The 18,211-nt window shown below is 48.8% G+C and overlaps 1 protein-coding gene across 4 annotated transcripts; it reads left to right on the top strand.

Annotated features, from left to right (window-relative positions):
* The first annotated feature begins 6,527 nt into the window (after nucleotides 1–6,527).
* Nucleotides 6,528–17,723, top strand: SLC16A5 (solute carrier family 16 member 5). 4 transcript variants are annotated; one of them, XM_040581731.1, is made up of 5 exons: nucleotides 6,528–6,687; nucleotides 7,579–7,826; nucleotides 11,905–12,048; nucleotides 13,047–13,910; nucleotides 15,563–17,723. In XM_040581731.1, exons 2-5 carry the CDS (start codon nucleotides 7,607–7,609, stop codon nucleotides 15,802–15,804), a joined length of 1,470 nt encoding a protein of 489 aa, XP_040437665.1. In that variant the 5' UTR covers nucleotides 6,528–6,687; nucleotides 7,579–7,606; the 3' UTR covers nucleotides 15,805–17,723. The 4 variants fall into 4 exon arrangements, with proteins under 4 accessions (XP_040437665.1, XP_040437664.1, XP_040437663.1 ...); XM_040581730.1 differs by having other exon boundaries at nucleotides 7,576–7,826; XM_040581729.1 differs by lacking the exon at nucleotides 6,528–6,687 and having other exon boundaries at nucleotides 6,713–7,826.
* The last annotated feature ends 488 nt before the right edge of the window (nucleotides 17,724–18,211 follow it).

Here is an 18,211-nt window from a genome sequence, read left to right as displayed (position 1 = left end):
CAGCATTTCAGGCCTGCAGCCATCACCTCCCTGCTCTCCCATTTTGGGGCTGTCCTATAAGGCCGCATAGGCTGGAAAAGCCTTTAAGCAGCTCCAGGTCTGCCAGGCAGGAGGTTCCTCTAACAAAATGCTACATCACCATGCAGAAGACACAAGTGTCATTCAGTGGTTTGCAGAAATCAAAAGCTGGAGCTTTCAAGCCTTTGCACCAGCCCTCACTTTCCCATTCCAGGCTACACAACCCACTTAACACCTTTTAAAAAGGATTGCTTTACTCGCTGCACGAAACACAAGTGATGCCCCAGCATTAGCAAGCAGCAAGAGGCTGTGCAGGATAGGCAGCAGCACTGCGGGTGTTAACTTACCCAGAACAAAAATGAACCCTATAAACCACTTCTAACTAAGCAGATCCTGCTGTTGCCAGGGGCAGGCCAAAGCTCAGTCCTCCCCGTTGCCAAAACCCAGGCGGCTCTAGACCTGTTGCAGCAGCAGGAGAAGGGGGAGAGGGGGGCGGTTTGCAGCAGAACTGGCCTCAGCAGCGGGTTAAGGCCCTTGGTCTTGGCTGGGTTTGTCAGAGCACCCCCGGCTGCCTCCAGACCCCACTGCCCCAGGAAGCTGTGGGATACCCAGCGGAGGCACCTTCCCAGGGACAAGAAGCATCTGTGGGCGAGGAGCTCCATCCCTGGGGCTGTGCCACCACTAAGGCAGCACAAAAAACACCCAAGGAACCTAGGACCTGTCTATGGCAGGATTTGGTCCCTCCTTCCCCCAGGGGCAACCTGGGGAGAGAAATTCCCCAGGTGTCTTTGCCAGGTGCTGGGGAGGAAGGAGAGTGACAAAACATCGCCGAGATTTTCCAATAGCCACAGCGTAAAGTCAATAAGCAGCGCAGACATCCGAGCTGCAGCAGGACTTTAAACCCCCTTTATCAGCCTTCGCTGCACTGGAAAGGGTGTGAAAGGAGCAACCCCGCATTTCTCCTCTGGAAGGAAAGGCTCAGGCTCCGGCCGGGGCTGAGCCCACCCTGGCCACCACACTGTGCCCAGGGGCCACCTGGTTCGCTGGGGCTGGAGCTCACCTCATGGCAACTCTGCAAAACTCCCATTAGTCATCCCATCCGGCAGCTCCGCTTGCCCCTGCCAGTTTTGCCTGGGGCATAATTAATTTGTTTTTCTGGCCTGCCAGCTCCTGTCTGCAGACCAAGAGGAAACCTGAACTGACATTAGAGATCAGAAAGGGTTTCAGCAGCGTCCAGGTACCTGCCAGCATCCAACTGCTTGGCCTGGGGCTCCAGCACAAAGCAGTGGAAACTGCTGCTGCCTTTCCCCTCTCCACACATGCCTGGGAGGGTGAGACCCGGCGCGATGCTCTGGCTGCGGCCGTAGGTGCATCTTGCCCCACACATACGCTCTTCTGCTCTGCCCCAGGCTCTCACGTAAAGATGAAGGTCAGTTCGTCACTCACCCACCCACCTTCACCCGGAACAAAGTGATCTATTTGCAGACAGAAAGCCTGCGGATATTTTCAAGCCAGTTTACTAACTTGTTTGGGAAACAAGGACCTTAGCTACCGTCCTTCCACCCAGATCTGGTTTTGAGGCAGTCACTGAAGGTTTAACCCGACTTCCATATGGGCAAATAACCCCCATGTACCATCTCCCTTCCAGGGCTGGAGAAACACGTTGGTTTCTTCAAACCATAGCAAAGAAGGAGCTGCAATCCCCTTAGCAATTGTCTTCAGATTGTGGTGTAACGGATGAGCAAAGGTATCAATATCTGACCCGCTGGCAGTATTCGCTACTAGATGCCTCCATCCCTCCTAGGGGTTCCTCAGGCTTCAGCAGATGGGGGGGTCTGATAAAAGTCCACCATCAAGCACAAGGAGTTCTCATGCTTCAAGGGTCCCAAACAGATCCCCAGCGAGCCAAGGGCTCAGCTGCTCCCTGTGTCACCAAGGATCCCAAACAGATCCCCAGTGAGCCAAGGGCTCAGCTGCTCCCTGCGTCACCACCAAAACCCTTGGGAAAGGTGAGCACCTTCCACCCATGGTTTAGCTCAGGGCAGTCTGGGCAGCAGGTCTGTCACGCAGGGAGAACACGCACCAGTGATCCTGATGAATTCAAATGACAGTGGCTAAAAATGAGGAAAACCATTTGGGCAACCAAGCAAGGAGTCAGGACCTTCACCCAGGCACCGAGTTCAAGATGCCTCAGAAAACAGGCAGATTAGTCACTAAAGGGCTAGGAAATACCTAACGGTCACCCTCATCCTCATATTTCAGTGCATTTTCATCTAAAATTTGAAAGCAGGGAAACATGTGAAAAAAGTAAGAAGGGGATGGTCATATTTGCCAGATCAAAGGGGTTTTGCCCAATGAAGCAAAAGCTCAAGGCCACGTTTTGTTGTCTCCACACACCACCCTGACAACACAACCCCAAGGCACACGGTGACCTGCACTTCCCAGCGGGATGAAGAGCTCCTGTCTTCCCTTTTCCAGAAGTCACAAGGCTGAACACTGAACCTTGTGGGCATGGGCAGGAAGAGCCTAGGTGTGGGCCCTAAGTTGTCATATCTCCTGCCCCGTCGTGACTTCTAGGCATCACCTGCACCTTCCTTGGAGCAACTGTCCTCTGACAAAGGACCAGAGAAGAGCAACTGCTGGGAGCAGCGCAGCCAAAGCTAATTCTCTTGGCTAGGTGGAGTCCCAAAGCCTCCTGGCTTCCTCAAACCCACACTCCACACACCTCCAGTGCCCCACAGCCTCCTCCACCTGCCCCAAGGATCCACCAGCCAGTCACAGGGACACACTTCTCTTGACCCTTACCCCACCAAGTCCCTTTATTCCTCATTAATAAAAGCCAAGGTAAGTGACAATTAAGATCTGCTAGAGGGAAACCCCCCCGCCCCTGTTCAGGGTCCCCAGATGTCAGTCCATGGGGGTGGGCTCAGCAGGGTTAGACTCTCCCCCACAGCAGCACCACAGCCCATTGCCCCCTCCCCGCGCCACATCCTCACCCACCAGCTAGATTTTCACACAGCTAACGATAAGGTAACGCCGTTTCTTCCAAAGCCCCACTCTTCAGGGCACATGCCACCCTCCTCACCGTCACAAAGGCAGGACAACGCTGCAGGAAAAGCACCAGCAGCTTCCAGATACCCTCAGTAACCCCAGCCAGGTTCCTAGCAAAGACCTGCCGCCCTGGGTGAATTCCCTCGAGCACACCTCTTTCCAGACTCGCCTCCGGAGCCATCCCTGTTGCCCAAGGGAAAGGTGCCCCCCCCCCAGGCACCAGCCCCCCACCCAGCACAGAGCCCGGGCAGCGGCTGGGCTGGGGGCAGCAGCAGCCAGGAGGGCAAGGGCCAACTTGTGCGCAAACCATCTGCAATCGCCCACCAGCCGGAGACGTGCCACTGGGGTAAAGAGCAGGGACAAGCTACATCTTGCCGGATTCCCGCAGGCTGGCAGGAGCTGTCGGCGCACGCTGCGGTGCCAGCTGCCTCCTCAACCCCCCTTTCCATCTCCGTGCCAGGCGGTGTTATCCCCAGCTTGTAGTCATTAACCTGGTCCCAAAAGTAGGACTTCTCACCTGGTGTTACAGCCGCGTTATTGATAAGTAACAAGCACAAAGCCGCCAGGAGATCCAAAGTCTGCCCAGAAGAGCAGAAGACAATGGTGAGACAGATCAAAGCCTTGATCTAGGCAAGGAGCCGGCCTTAAATCCAGCTGGAGAACTAACGGGGTGGAGGGGACGTGGGAGGAGGCCCCAGATTAAGCTGGTCAGGCTAATTAAGACTTGTTAGTGCAGGCAGGACCTTGATGCCCTTTGCAGGGGAAGGATGTGGGAGTGATGCTGTGGGAGCTGCTTGGAAACTCAGGATCAGCCAGCACTTCCCCCATCCTTAGCACAGTGCTATTTACTCAGCACTAGCAGAGCTGGTCCATAGGGGTTTTGCCAGGGTTATTCAGATCCTGTCCCTGCCTCAGCTTCAGTTTCACACCAGGAATCTGTTCTCAGGTGCTCTGAGAGCATGGTTTCTCCTGGGTCTGTCTGGGTTCAAGGGAGGAATCAGAGCAGGAGTTTAATTTGGGACTAAACCTAGAGCAGGGATAGCACCCTGACCCAAGCCGCTCTGCAATCCCTCAGCTGAAATGTCACTTAGTTTCCTTGGCTTTTGAAAAAAAACAACCAAACAAAACCCCAAACCAAACAAAACCCCTGCACTTCCTCTACAAGATTCAATCCATCGGACAATTTGCTAATCTGGATCTCTGGAACAAAGTCAACTAGGCTTTTTTCAAAAGGGATTTGCAGGCTCTGAGGCATTTGCACTGCGGTGCCAGGCACATCGTCTCTCCCAAAACAGCTGTTGAGGCTCCTGAGCTGGGGACCAGCTTACAGAGCTTTAATATGTGGGTAAGGACGGGCAGAGAGCAGGGGACTTGCAGCCACCTCCACTGTGCCCCAGGCACAGCCTGTCCCTCAGGGACTGCCAGCCACCGAGGACAAGTGACATGCTGCAGACACAAGGCTGCAGCATCGGGCTGATGTTTTAATCAGCGCTAGATCTGGATTCTCTGCTCCCAGCTGACGGGGTGACTTTGGAAAGGTCAGCTGGGATATAATACAGCCTACCTGGGAGAGGATGGCAAAGCAAGCTGAGATCTCGGGATGAAAAGGCACTTAAAAAGTCACTTCTAAAGGTATTTACCAAGAGAAGTGCTTAGCTTTCCTACCCCCAACAGACACCGAGTTACTCCAAAAAACATTTTACCATGCCGCTCAGTTTACAGTAAACATCTCGCTTCTGTGCATCCAGCTTATTTTACACATTCATAAAATACACATCCAGCCCACACCGGGGCTGAGCTGGGGCGGCAGCAGGGTGTAGGACCTATCGTACCATGAAGAACCTTTCTTCTCCACTTCCACCCCTGCTCGCGAGCCACAGGCATCGCCCGGTCTCTGAACACCCCTCGAGCCCCATCGCTGGGGGCAGTGGCTCTGCTTACCCCCCAGCCACGCTCCCGACTTCCCCGTTGGATGCTGCTGCGGGGTCTCCCCCCTGAGCAGCTGTAGGGGAGAGGTGGGCTGCTCCTCTCCCCACGGAGCTACCCGCAAGCTACAAGCTCTTACTGAGGACAATCTACAGATACCATCATCATTTGCAGGCTAAATATAAACCTCTTCCTAGGAGGTAAGCTACATAAATGCCCTGGGTCCATTTTTTTTCAGCATCAGGGGCTGCCTGCCCTTGCAGGGAGCAGCCAGCAACCCTCACCCCAGCAGCTGCTGGTCCCCCAGCACAGCTGAGGGAAACTGAGGCACAGAAGAAGCAGAGAGAATCACCGTGTGAGTGGTCTGCTGCCATCAATGACAGCTACTAGGGCTGCTCCGTCACAGCTAGGGAAATCCAAGAAAGCTTGGATGCTGGTGTCTTGGGGGTCACTGGAAGAAGAAACAACATTCAGACCTGAATGAGGGAGAATTAGCTCAGCAGGGCAGACCATGACTGGCAGAGAGTGGCCAGAAGGAAAGACTGAAACTGGCAGTGTGCTCCCCTGTGTCCCATCGAGGGCACCCACGTGTCCCTGGGCATTGCACGGGCTGGTGGAGGGAAGCACCTTTGCACTGGTTCATCTGCTCCCAACAAAAGCACACGGTTTGCAGTAGGCACCCAGGTGTGGCTGTTGCGGTGAGCTTCAATCTTACTCCCAACACGATTAGCACAAGATCATCATGTACGTGTGAAAATCTGCCTGTGTTTCACAGGTGTCCCTCGCCTTTCGTGCTCACTGCTCAACACCAGGAGCAGGCTGCCCAAGAACATCAAGCCTGTAGGAGCACGAAAACACACGCTTGCCCTCCACATTTGCACCATCCATTCTATCTGGCTTACCCTGGGAAGGGTTAAGCCAAGGTTTTTCGGTGCTGCTGTTGCTCAGTGTGGCACAGCCAGCACGGGAACAAACTTATTCCTTTACCTTTACGAAGGCAGGAGGCTGCGGGGTGGCTGTGTGGTGCTCAGCATCACATTGCCAGGGTCCTGGCAGCCACCCTGCAGGTCGGGCTGCCCGGGGAAAATGGGTCCTGTGGCTGGGGGCAGAAGGTGGACGAAAGCCATGGGGTCTGCAGCCCCTCTGGAGAGTCCTCCCGGGTGAGCAGGCGCACAGGGAGATGTGAGGGGAGCCAGAAATCTGCTGGACAAGCTCAAGGGTTGGACAGGGCAGCTGGGAACAGAGAGGAGCTGTGCTTCTGCCTTTTTTTGCACGTTTGCTGTTGCCAGGGAGAATTTTTAGGCTGTCATCCAGCTAATTCACACCAGAGAGACAAGCTCTTGAATTAGTTGCATTATCTGCACCCAGCTAAAGTGGACAAAGGATTAAAGTGTGCTGAGCACCACCACCGTGATTTGCATCTCAGAGCCCCTTCCCATGGGCCCCCTCCGCTCTTGGCCTTTTTTTTTTTTTAATTTTGGCCTTGAGCCAGCCAGCATAAGAGCCCTGTTTACAGAAGTGATGCCTAGGTTAATATTGCAAAAGGCTTCCTCAAAGCTTGTAGTGGCTACTGAAGCAGCAGTATCTAACCGCGGGCCATGAGCTGCCCGGGCAGCACGCACCGGGGACGAGCCACGCACACAGCCAGGCGCTCGCTGCCCTCCGCTTGGCCACGTCTGGGCTCAGCCTGAGGTATGAAACTAACTTTCTGCCACCATGCTAGATAAATAACGAGCAAAATCAAACTATTGTTCCTTTTTAAAGCTGCACACAAAACTCAAACGTAGCTATTATAGCTATTATTTTAGGGGGAAACCCACTATCTGAGCGCTAAATAAATACTGCACTGTGCAGTGACCTTACGGGCACTTCTTTCGAGTTCATCCAGCTGCCAAAGATTATTATTTTTTTTTCTTATGCATGTTTATTCATGTGGACAGGCTGGGGAATGCTATTGCTGTACATTTTGTGCTGCCATTCTCAAAGAAATCAAAATGGGGATCTCTCAGAAGTTCTAGATCTAAACAGAGGTAAAGCAAAAGCCTATCTGCCATCACCGAATCCTAATTAATTAATGGCTTTAAAAATGTTTTTTCACCACTAGCACTGTAGTGTAGGTGCAGTTTTCCTGAAAGGCTGGCGCTGAGCTCCGCTGCGACATGCGAGCTTTATATGTTTCTATTTTTCTTGGCATTTGCAGAGTTTTTCCTTCTCAGCAGGTCTGAGTGACCTTAGCAATTGCCAGCAAGGGGACTCCATATGATGAAAGCAGGTGAAAGGGAAAATAAGGGCGGGAACTAGGTAAGGCCAATTCATACCTCAGGGGAGGTGTGGTCCTGTTCCGTACCTGGCTGTGGTCACAGCCTTGTGAAATATAAAAGGGGAGGGCAGTTGTTTCTCAAGCGGTCTGTTGCCAAGATCCTGTAGGGAGAAGGAAGGGAGGCGCTGGAAGAAATGCAGAGCAAGTCTAGAGTGTCAGCTGCAAGAGGTGCCGCTGAGCCTCGGGAATACCATCAGCTCTTCTCTGTAGGCCTGTTGGCTGCGCTGAGGGTTGCTTGGTAGCTGCACTCCCTTCCCCAGCAGGCTGGCTTAGGAGGAGAAGAAGGCTACCATGTCCCAAGGAGGAGCGGCAGAACGTGAAGCTGCCAAGCCCCAAGACCGGGGATGGGCATGGATGGTCCTTCTCGCTGCAGTGCTGCTGCAGGGGCTGACGCTGGGCTTCCCCTCCTGCATCGGTGTCTTCTTCACGGACCTCCAGCATGAGTTCCAGGCCACCAACAGCAAGACGTCGTGGTTCCCATCCATCATGGTGGCTGTGCTGCACGGAGGGGGTAAGTAACAGCCGCAGGGAATGCCCTCTGTCACCTCCCACCGCTGTGCTGCTGATGAGTGGATGTGACGAGGTCACTGCTAGCATTTCATTAAGGCAGATGGTGGAAGGGGCTGGGAGGTCTGAGCAGGCTGGTTGGTTGGTGGTGCACAGCATCTCCCAGCCACTTTGACCGCACAGTCCAAAGCTAAGTGTCTGCAGATAACAGTCTCCCTTTTGCCATTCTAAGAGACAACCAGGACCCTTGGTCAAAGAAGGTGAACCCCTTTCTCAGCCCAGCTTCTCCAGACCAGCAAGAACTTAATTATTTCCCGTAGCAGCTCTTTGAATAAGCAGGCAGGTAGCGCTGGAGCTTGGGTGCTTCCATGACTCATCTTCTGTCCATGAGAGCACATCTTCCATGGGCCACATCAACTGTGTTCTTCATGGCTGAAAAGATGCCAAAAGCCAAGCTCCTCCAGGCTGCTCGCTGGGGCAGAGCCTTAAAAGCAGCTCCTTGGGCAGTGGCGCAGAGCACACACCCAAGCAGGCATCAGGGCCGCCGTGAGCCAAGCTGCATGAACGCAGAATGTGGGTCAGGTGGCACCCTCCAGGGGAAGGGGGATGGAAGCAGTGTTGTGCTTTGTGGCTAGCGGAGTGATTTACTGGTTTTCCCCCAAATGTGGGAGCTTGAAAGGACAGGGTCCCCAGATCCCCCTCGCCCCCATCAGATATTGCTGCATAGAAGAGAAAACCAAATCCCCAGCAGCTCAAGGACTTCCCGGCCAGCGGTCCGTGTTGCTGCTGACCCCTCCACATGCAATTCCTGCGATTATCTGATAAACAGACTGCCCAAACCCCACCATGCAAAAGAAGCAAGGTATCCAGCGACACCCACGTACCTGAGCTGCTCCCCGAGTTCGCACCTGCCCTCTTCTGACGCTGGTGAAAGGTGACACAAGAATATGGAGAGAAAAACCAAAGCAGCGTCCTGAGCCGTGCGAATGTGAAGGCTGTGGCAGGCTCAGTCCCTCCTGCGCAGGACTTGGCTGGCAGCCACCTGACATGGGAGAGAGAGTTTGCACCTTAGCAGAAGCAGCTGGGTCCAGAATTGCAAGGTGCAGGTGGAAAGAGACCTCAGGGAAGCAATGAGGGGAGGAATTATCACAGGAGGTCAGCAGAAGGGTGGTACAGAGCAGTGTCCCTGGGACTTTGAATCTGGAAGCTGCTGGGCATTCCCTGTGCTGCCTTCCATCACCGGTGGCCCTGCTGTGGTTAGTGGGGATCTGCCGGCTCTGGGAAATGATCTCGGAAGCGGTTTGGTCCCAGCACATCCAGGAAGGACAAGTCTGGCAGCATCCACAAGCAAATATCAATTATCCTATCTTCTTTAATGAAGGAATTGTTTTGTAGGAGGCTGGAACCACAGTAAAAGGTAATATAAAGACAGCCAATAAATAGATCCTATAGTTATAAATTAGTCAAGGAAAGAACAGCCTCATGTTAATTATATTCACTAACAGAATTTGTCAGGGCATAGCCAGTGCATTACAGGAGAGCTGTTCCTTTGCCAGTTATGTGTCCCGTCTGTTACCGCAGAGCAGTGCTTGTTCTTGTCCCCCGATTGCACAAGGCAGGACTAACACAACCATAAGCGAGGAAGAAAAAACAACAAAAAAAAAACCCAGAGAGAAAAGATTCCCTCTCAATCCAAGCATGTATGGCTTTTGCTGCAACTTCTGACCTCTTTTGCTGTGGGCCAGGCTCTGTTTGATTCCGATTCTCTGGTTACATCCATTGTCTTGGCACTGAAACCTTTCTCAAAATTGCAATCTGCTACGTCACCAGTGGCTCTTGAAGGTGCTTGTCTCTTTTTTCTCCTCTCTTATTCTTTTTTAATGCAGAGGAACTGAAGTGCAACAAGAATATTTGTTGCAAAAATTGGTAAACAGGGAGGGAAATGGAAAGAACAGCCTGTTCTCAGAGCGGCCGGGGCAGCGAGGAGGTCCCATGCGGGAGAGCTAACCTCAGCCCAGCAGAGCTAGAGAAGGAAACGAGGAAGGGCGCAGTGCAAAAAATAGCTCGTAACTTAGTAAGTCAAACGTATCTCATTACCCATGCTATGTTCCTAGGTAAAAGTGATTAATGATTATTTTGTTATACGAATAATTTGAGAGGCCTCAGGATCCTGTGGCCATCTCCAAAAGGGCAGTTCAGGACCTTACAGGTTCTTGCTCCGAGATATTCATGCACACGTAACTCTCCTGACTCACACTCATACAAATGCAGCATTTGTGTTGATTTTATTTTTGCAAAGGAAAGCACCAAAGCCTCAGGCAAGTCAGAAATAATGTCTGAAACCTAGAAAGCAAGTTAACAGGAACAAATAATGAAAACCCCTTAGGATTTTTAGAGCCAATCTCATGATTTTTGAGTATTCAATTTATGACTTCTGGCTACTCGGGTTGGTTAAGCAGCAGTACCACCCTTAACGTCTTCAGCAGCAGGAAAACCAATCCAGTCACCAGTTTGCTCAACACTTTTTCAAAGGCCAGTTGAAGTCTGAGGTGAAAATCTCCTAAGCAGATCAAAATACAGACAGCTGCACTCCTAATTTTAATAACATTCCACTGTTGACTTGACTCTGCGGATTTTATTTCAAACCAGACATTGATTTAGGTCACATATATGCCACAGGTTATTTTCCCTCCCCTGATTAACTCCTAATTCTGAAGCTTACGGTCATTTTGCATTTATTTATATAACCTTAAGAGTTCAGAAGAGGGGGAAAAAAAAGAATAAAACCTGGAGGATCCTCAAAGGAACAGGAAAAGAAACTCTACCTTCAGATCCTCTTCTGCCAGAGCATGCAGAGAGAAGCATGTTTCCCACTGGTGGTCTGCAGGTCAGAACTAATCTTTTCCTACCCCAAAGTGAAGCATGGTAAATGACATTAACAAACTGATAATTTACCATCATTTCATATCGTAATAGAATAGAATTGAATAGAATAGAATTCACCAAAAGTCTAGGAAAATTAAAGAATTGGCTGATCTTAAACATACACCTCCATGCCTATTTGTTCATTGCTTTTGGTGATGAAATAACATAACTCTTCCCTAGAAAAGCCTGCCAGCAATGTAGGAGCATGATAAAACACAGGTTTCTGCCCAAGAAGGGCAGAGCTGGGCTCTGGCCCATCAGAACCATCCAGGTCTCACTCCCACCTCTGCGGTGCTTGTGCTGGAGGGGCGGGAGTGGGAACTGGGATGTGCACCGTCTGCTCCTAGGCTTGTGTCCTCTTGGAAGTGGACACAGTTAAATCTACCCACCCCTACCAGGTATGCCAGGACAGGCATGTGCTGACAATAACATCTCATTATTTTCCTGGGGAAGATGACTTGCATGACAGCTGCAAGACTCCGCAAGCTGCAGCTTGGATGCTGCTGCCTGAAGCTTAAGATTGAATCCCATGCAGACATGAACATACCTCTCCAGCCATTTTCAAATAATCCTCCCCAACGATGCCTATTTTCCTCCCATTCTTGATCTAGTTCAGAGTCAGTCTGCCCTCTCTTGCAAGGAGTTTCACCCAGGCAGCGGGACATCAAGGGCAATTTAGGAGATTTTGTGGCAGGGTATTTGAAAAACATAGTTAAATGCGAGTGGAAATATGTGAACAGAAATATCTCCCTGCTTAGCATGTCTTACTCGGAGGCACGGCAATCCAAGCCCTCTCCTTTTTCAAATCATTCCCAGAATTTATCTCATGTGAGAAGAGAATTACAGTTGAAGGTCCTTCTTTCATTCCATTTCCTAGAGTTTTAACTAAAATCCATCACAGGGAAGCGTAGAAATCCTACTTGATGGCCCAAATCCAAGCAGATCACAGAAGCCTTCCCCTCCACTAACAAGCTGACCATGCACTTGGGACAATCAAGGAATATTAGTTTCTCTTCCTGGCTCCCCTACTGCATTACGTGCTGCTGGGACAATCCTCAGGGTCTCTAGACTAAATCCTTTGAGAACTGTAGCAGTCCAGCAGGAACAAAATAATTCCTTCCTGCTTAACTGCTTCCCTTTTGCTCCGTTGCTCCCAGGGCCCCTCTGCAGCATCTTGGTGAAGCGGTTTGGCTGCAGGTTTGTCGTGATGCTGGGAGGGCTGCTCAGCGGCGTGGGCATGGTGTCCAGCTCCTTCTGCAAGTCCATCAGCCAGCTTTACTTAACAGCTGGCCTCATCACGGGTAAGTACCAAAGAACAGCAGGAAAACCCAGCTGCTGCGTTTGACTTGAGAGATGGGAAACAGTGAGAGTCCTCACTAAGGGCTCACGTTTTTCCATTCGGCTGTGAAATAGGATAAATGAAAAGCCCCACAGCGCAGCAGGAATCGTAGAGCAGCTAGACTTGCCCTTCACACCCCTTTAACACACACCTCATCCAGCCAAGCTCACTGGAAAGTGCTTCTCCGGAAAAAGCTGCGGCTCTCCAGAGGGCAAGACGGAGAGCAAAGATGTCTGATCTTTTTAGTAGTTACTCAGACTCCTGTCTTTGAAGAAGGGAGGGTTTTTTCAATCTTGGAACATAATGTGTTGGGACAACACCCTTCCCAAGTTCCCTGGGCTTTTATTTCACCACTCCCAATCTGGGGAAATGTGGAGATACCTTTCTCTAACAAAAGAAGATGTTGGTTTTGAACAGAAGTAACAGATGGGAACTTTTCCTTTCCAAATATTTCTCCTATGTAACTGATGTTCAACTCTTGGCTTTTTCTAACACAGAGAAATAATTTCTTCACCCAGGTTACTTTGGCACCAACCCTGTTGGATCTTGCAAGCTAAGCTGTGTCCACTGCATAGAGAGAAAAACAAGTAACTCCCCGAGTCCTGACAAAAGTGTCAGGAAAGCAGCACTGCTTGTTGCATGTGGTATAAACCCAAAGTTTTTAATGAACAATTCCATAACAATTTTAGGAACAGCAGCGTGCCCCAGACAAATGTCAGCTTAGGTCAGTATATTTACTGAACATGAGTAGTTTGATTTATGTACATCTTTCTTCATGCTTTGTGTGGGATTTCTGAGCATTAATGACTGGAGGTTGTGCAGCCTGGCAGGTGAGGAGATGTTTCAATGGCAAATGAAGCCGTTTAGCTGTAGTACACCCTGGATTTGGGCTCTTTTCACTCTCTAAGACAGCACAGAGGGATCACGTGCTGTCATTTTCTCTTTTCTTCTTCCCTTTAGGTCTGGGCTCATGTTTCAGCTTCCAGGCAGGAGTGACTGTGCTGGGCTACTACTTTGTCCGGTGGCGAGCGCTGGCCAATGCCATTGCATCCACCGGTGTCTCCCTTGGCTTCACGCTGTGGCCTCTGCTTTCTCAACACTTGCTGGATGAGATGGGCTGGAGAAATACTTTTCTTATCTTTGGAGGAATACTATTGAACTGTTGCGTTTGTGGAGCCATCATGAGACCAGTTCAGCTTGCATCAGGGTCACTACTACAGTCACCCAAGCCTGGAGAGGAGCCAGAGAGAAAAGCAGAAGAGGCACAGCTATCCAATGGAGCATCTTCTCCCCAGCCGAAGCTCCAGCAGCAAACCAGGACCGCATGCTTCCAGATGCTGCAGAAGCACCTGGCTTTCGACATCTTTTGTCAAAACAAAGGTTACCAGATTTACACGATTGGAGTGACCTGGATGATGATGGGGTTTGCGTTACCCCATATCTACCTTGTGCCTTACGCCATCCAGAATGGAGTGGAGGAACGCAGGGCAGCCCTCCTCATCTCCATTATTGGGTTCATCAACATCTTCATACGCCCTTTCACAGGGCTGCTCTCAGGACACAGAGTCTTCACAGGGAAACGCATCTACCTGTTCAGCCTGGCTGTGCTCCTCTGCGGGCTCAGCAATTTCATTTGTGTCATTTCAGCCGAGTTCAGCATGCTCATCATCTACTGCATCATCCTCAGTATAGCCATGAGTGGCATCGGGGCACTCATCTTCCAGGTGTTGATGGATGTGGTGGAGATGGACAGGTTCTCAAGCGCTCTAGGGCTCTTCACCATCCTGGAGAGTATCACTCTCCTCATCGGACCCCCTCTCACAGGTGAGAGAAGCTATTAAAGCAGGCTGGGGGAAAACTGGTTGCTCAGACACTATTGACAAGTGTTTGGGAGCATAAAGAAGAGAAATAAGGGAGTTTCCAAACCCATGCAGGCAGGTGAGTTGTGCGAAGGGAGCAGTATAAAAGGGAGAGTCGGAAATGAATGATCAGCCCCTTCTCACAGCTGAGGGAGGGTCATTTCTGCAACTGCCCAAGTGTCACTGCAGCAACAGCAGAGAGTGAAAGCTTTACCCACTTGGTGAGCAGCTTTGCTAAGTATAGGAGTGATGAAAGCTTTTTTCCAGTGAGAAGCAAGACACAGAGAGGAACTACTGTGGCAGGATCTTGGGGTCTATGAACTCTTCCACTGCTTTGCTAGTTTATACTGTTTTATCTACGAAGCCGCAAGGAATTGTGAACAACCCATTAAACAAATTAACTGTGATCAGAATTATTACCAGCCCTACATTATTCAAGAGCCTTATAGTAAAATCTTCTGTTCACTCTTCCTTCCAAGTTCTAGAGTGTATTAATTTTTCTCTGGAGACAAGAAAGGAGCTAGTTGTGACCCCCAACCCAATAAATTATTCACAACGTTCACAGTTTTCTCCAAATGCTACTAAGTGACCTGTCCAAGATGCACCTGCTCCCGCACTACAGCAGCAAATTGAAAACTAACAAAGAAGAGATGTGAACCTGAGCACGAATCCTCAATTCAGGCTTTAGTTCTCTCCTCCAGACAATGAACTGTGTGTTATTCAGCAGGAAAATAATGTCTGCCCTAAGAATGGGATGGTAACATGCACCACATTTCATGGTATTCCCTAGCACTAGTGTGCCAGTCACTTTTCTCAAAGTGCAAAAAATGTCTTTTCTTGGACATCTCTGACAGGAGTGGCAAATGGGCAAAACAAAGTACAGTAAAAGCAGCGCCATTTCTAGCTATATTCTAAAATCTGCACTATGAAAAGAAACATCATCAATATTTACTGAAGAATACAAGCAAACAAACATTATTTCAGTATTTCCATATAAATAAGCAGCCTATAGAAGGCATCATATAATTTGACCTGTGTATTGCCTTTCCATGTCAAACATTACTGTTAAATTAATAATTTGATATATCACACTTCTAAATGTTTTATACTGGAGACACTTAATGTTAGTCATAATGCTTGCTGCGCTGTGAATTTTCTTCTCCCTGATCGCACACTATTAAAGACAAGCTTTCAGTTCAGAGACCCTAACATGTCAATTTGTGAGAGATTTCTCTGCTTCTTTGTCCTGTTTTCTGACCCAGGACATAACAGGGTCACTCATTCCAAAATCCAGTGAGCGGCAGTGACACAGGGGTCCTCTGCTGAGTAAACAAAATGAATCAGCAGGTTGGGGAAAAGTTAGAAAAGTTCCTCTCTTTCCTGATTTCTCTGGGTATTGAAATACTTTATAGAGAAGCAGAAACATCACCAGAGTGGTGACTGCAAATACCCAAACAACTCCTAGAATCCAGAGAAAAGAAGAGAACTTACCTGTGAACACTTATCTGTCGTCTATGGCAGTTTGCTGAATGATTCAGGTTTAACATTTATATAAATGTCACCCAGTTGCCTTTAGTAGGCATCTTCTCTTTGACTAAGCTATGGCTTCTATTTCAGGTCTCCTGGTAGACATAACTAGTGATTTCCGCTACATCTTCTACACCTCCAGTTTCTTCCTGATATCAGCTGCGTTATTCATGGTGCTTAGCTTCTGTGCTTTGGAGAAAAAAACCAAATTGAAAGAGGCTTCAAAAGCACGTTTGGACAATCCCTCCAGATATCAATACAATGAAATCCCAACTGAACCACAGTCTGAAAGTCAGTCCCCTCCAGCAGTTGTGTACATCACAAGCATATGAAAAGAAAGAAGAGAAAAAAAGCCAAACCCAAGAGGAACACAAACAATTATGTGGCCTGTACAAAGCTACACAAGGCCCAGCACTGGTGGCAGATCAGAACAAGCGTCTGCTTTCCACAACCGTCATCATCCTTCTGCCCTGCACTGCCACTCCGCGGGGTTGTGTCAGACTCCAAGCGAGCGCTCCAGACCTGGGCTGAGCCCAGAACCCAGCGCCAGCCAAAGAGCTGAAGGACAAAGAGAACTTTGCTTTCCTAAAGCAAACCACAGGATAACAGCCATGGCAACCAGCACTGAGAGACAAAAGCTGTGTCAGTTCAATTGGTTAAAGTCAGTGCCTTTAAGAAGTCACTGGAATTTCACATGCCGTTTCAGCTGGAGGCACAATACGTATTAATGGCTATGCACAACGGTGGTTCTTTCACAAAGAAGTATTATTCCTCGTCTGAACACGCCATTTTGGTTGATATGAACTTATATGAAGTTTCCTTGAAGTTGCTTCCCATGCTGGGAGTGGCAAGACAAACACCTTCCACAGGAAGCATGTTATTATTTTCCACATCTTTAAATAGTCTATGGAAGCTGCTGCATGGGTTGCAGAACTCAGTCAAGTTTCTAGTAAGATCTAGTATTTTCTCCTATGAGGTACATACATGAGTTCTTCATGCCAAGAACATTTTCAGAGCTTCAAAGGTTCAACTTCAGAGCATAAAAAAGAAAAAAATTCAAACCTTAGAGTGCCCGTTTTATGTATCCAGTGGTATCTTAAGTGCTTCTTGATATATCATGAAAAACGATTCATGGCTTGTGTAAATACACGTATTTACAGGGACCCATTTTTGCAGGCAGGGTGTGAGGAAGGGCAGTGAAGGTATTACTAGCCTAAGAATAAGTGTATATGCACCCTTATATATATGTATATGCATCCTTATATAGGGCCAAATTCAAAGCCACTGTAGTTCCCCCTCGTGTAAATGAATTTAGCTCTTTAGTCTTAGACTCCCAGACTTAATTACACCAGCGTTCTCATTAGAGAAGTTTGCACAAGCATAATTTACATTTCTTACGAGCACAAGTATAACTTACAAAGAAATCTAAGGGGAAAAGTATACTGAGAAAAGTCAGCGTTACTGACTTTCATATCCATACAGCCTCGACTATAAAGTGGCTTTTCTTGCTCCACTCCTGGCAGTTACATTTGTAACTACCAAGACGATAGCTGCATCAGCCTCTGACCCCCCTCAGTATCAGCTCGAGTTGCAAAGTGTTTATATTCCGTATTGTTCCTGATCTGACAGAAAAAAAACAGAAGCACAAAATGGGAGCAAAATGGAATAGCAGCTTTCAACCCAACTGCAGGGCTTATCTTGAGAACTTTTATATCAAATTCCTAGCAACAAAAGCAGTTTCCATTAGAGCTGTGGGATCCCCAAACAAAACAAACCAACCAAAACAACCCACACTGGATGAAACCACTGGAAAACTGACTCCAAGGTCTTCAGAGACTATAATGGCTTTACAGCTGGCTTTTACGGTGGAAGAGGTATCAGCCCTTCAGAAGGGTTCCTGCTCCCACAGCTCAGTATCTGCTTCCGTACTGCTCTAGGATTACTCAACCAGCAAGCTTTGCATTTCCTGATCAAACATATACTTAAGATGACTAGTGAGAGACACACATATCTAATGTCTTGTCACACATGCTTATTAACTTGTGTAATGATTACACGGTCCATAACTACAAACTGAACAGGAACTGGTGCTTCTCAGCTTACCGAAACAATGACTTGTATGTTCCCAGGAAAAAGATGGGGCTTTCTCCCTCTCTAAAGAAAAACCAACAAAACAACCAACAATGAAAGGGGATCAAGTGCCAAAGCTGTTCTAGCTATTGCAAATAAAACAGCTAAGCAGCTAAACAGATTGCCATTTTTGCTGTGTGCAATTCTTAAATTTTAAATTCTGTTCACCTTTCTACATTCCCTTTCTGTTTTCTTCTAGAAATATGGGGTCATATTCTCCCAAATCCTCCCACTGCTACAAATGTCCTGGGCAAAACAGGCAAGATATGGTGTAAGCTACAACCCATCAAAATTTATCACAGGAATGCAAAGGTTAGTTGAGTGAGCAATAGAATGCATCTCCTATGTGGAGCCAACTGCTCTGTCTGCAATGGTTTAGCCCTAGATGGCTCACAAGCTGGGAAATGTATGGGCTAATGCATGCTTGCAAGATAGAAGGGAGTGGGAGGGGGAAAAAAAGGTACCTACTGACTGAAGCTGATGCACAGAGATAGATAGGCTCCCGCTACACCATGGCAAAGAAACGTTTTGACTGTTTCTTAGCTGTGCTCAACAGTGCAAGATAATTTAGGACGAGAAGTTAGGAGAGTGCTTCATACAACTGCTTTT

This window comes from Falco naumanni, chromosome 1, assembly GCF_017639655.2.
Source record: "Falco naumanni isolate bFalNau1 chromosome 1, bFalNau1.pat, whole genome shotgun sequence".
Taxonomy (NCBI): Eukaryota; Metazoa; Chordata; class Aves; order Falconiformes; family Falconidae; genus Falco; species Falco naumanni.
The sequence above is the reverse complement of the archived record's forward strand: the minus strand, read 5'-3'. Positions and strand labels throughout refer to the sequence as shown.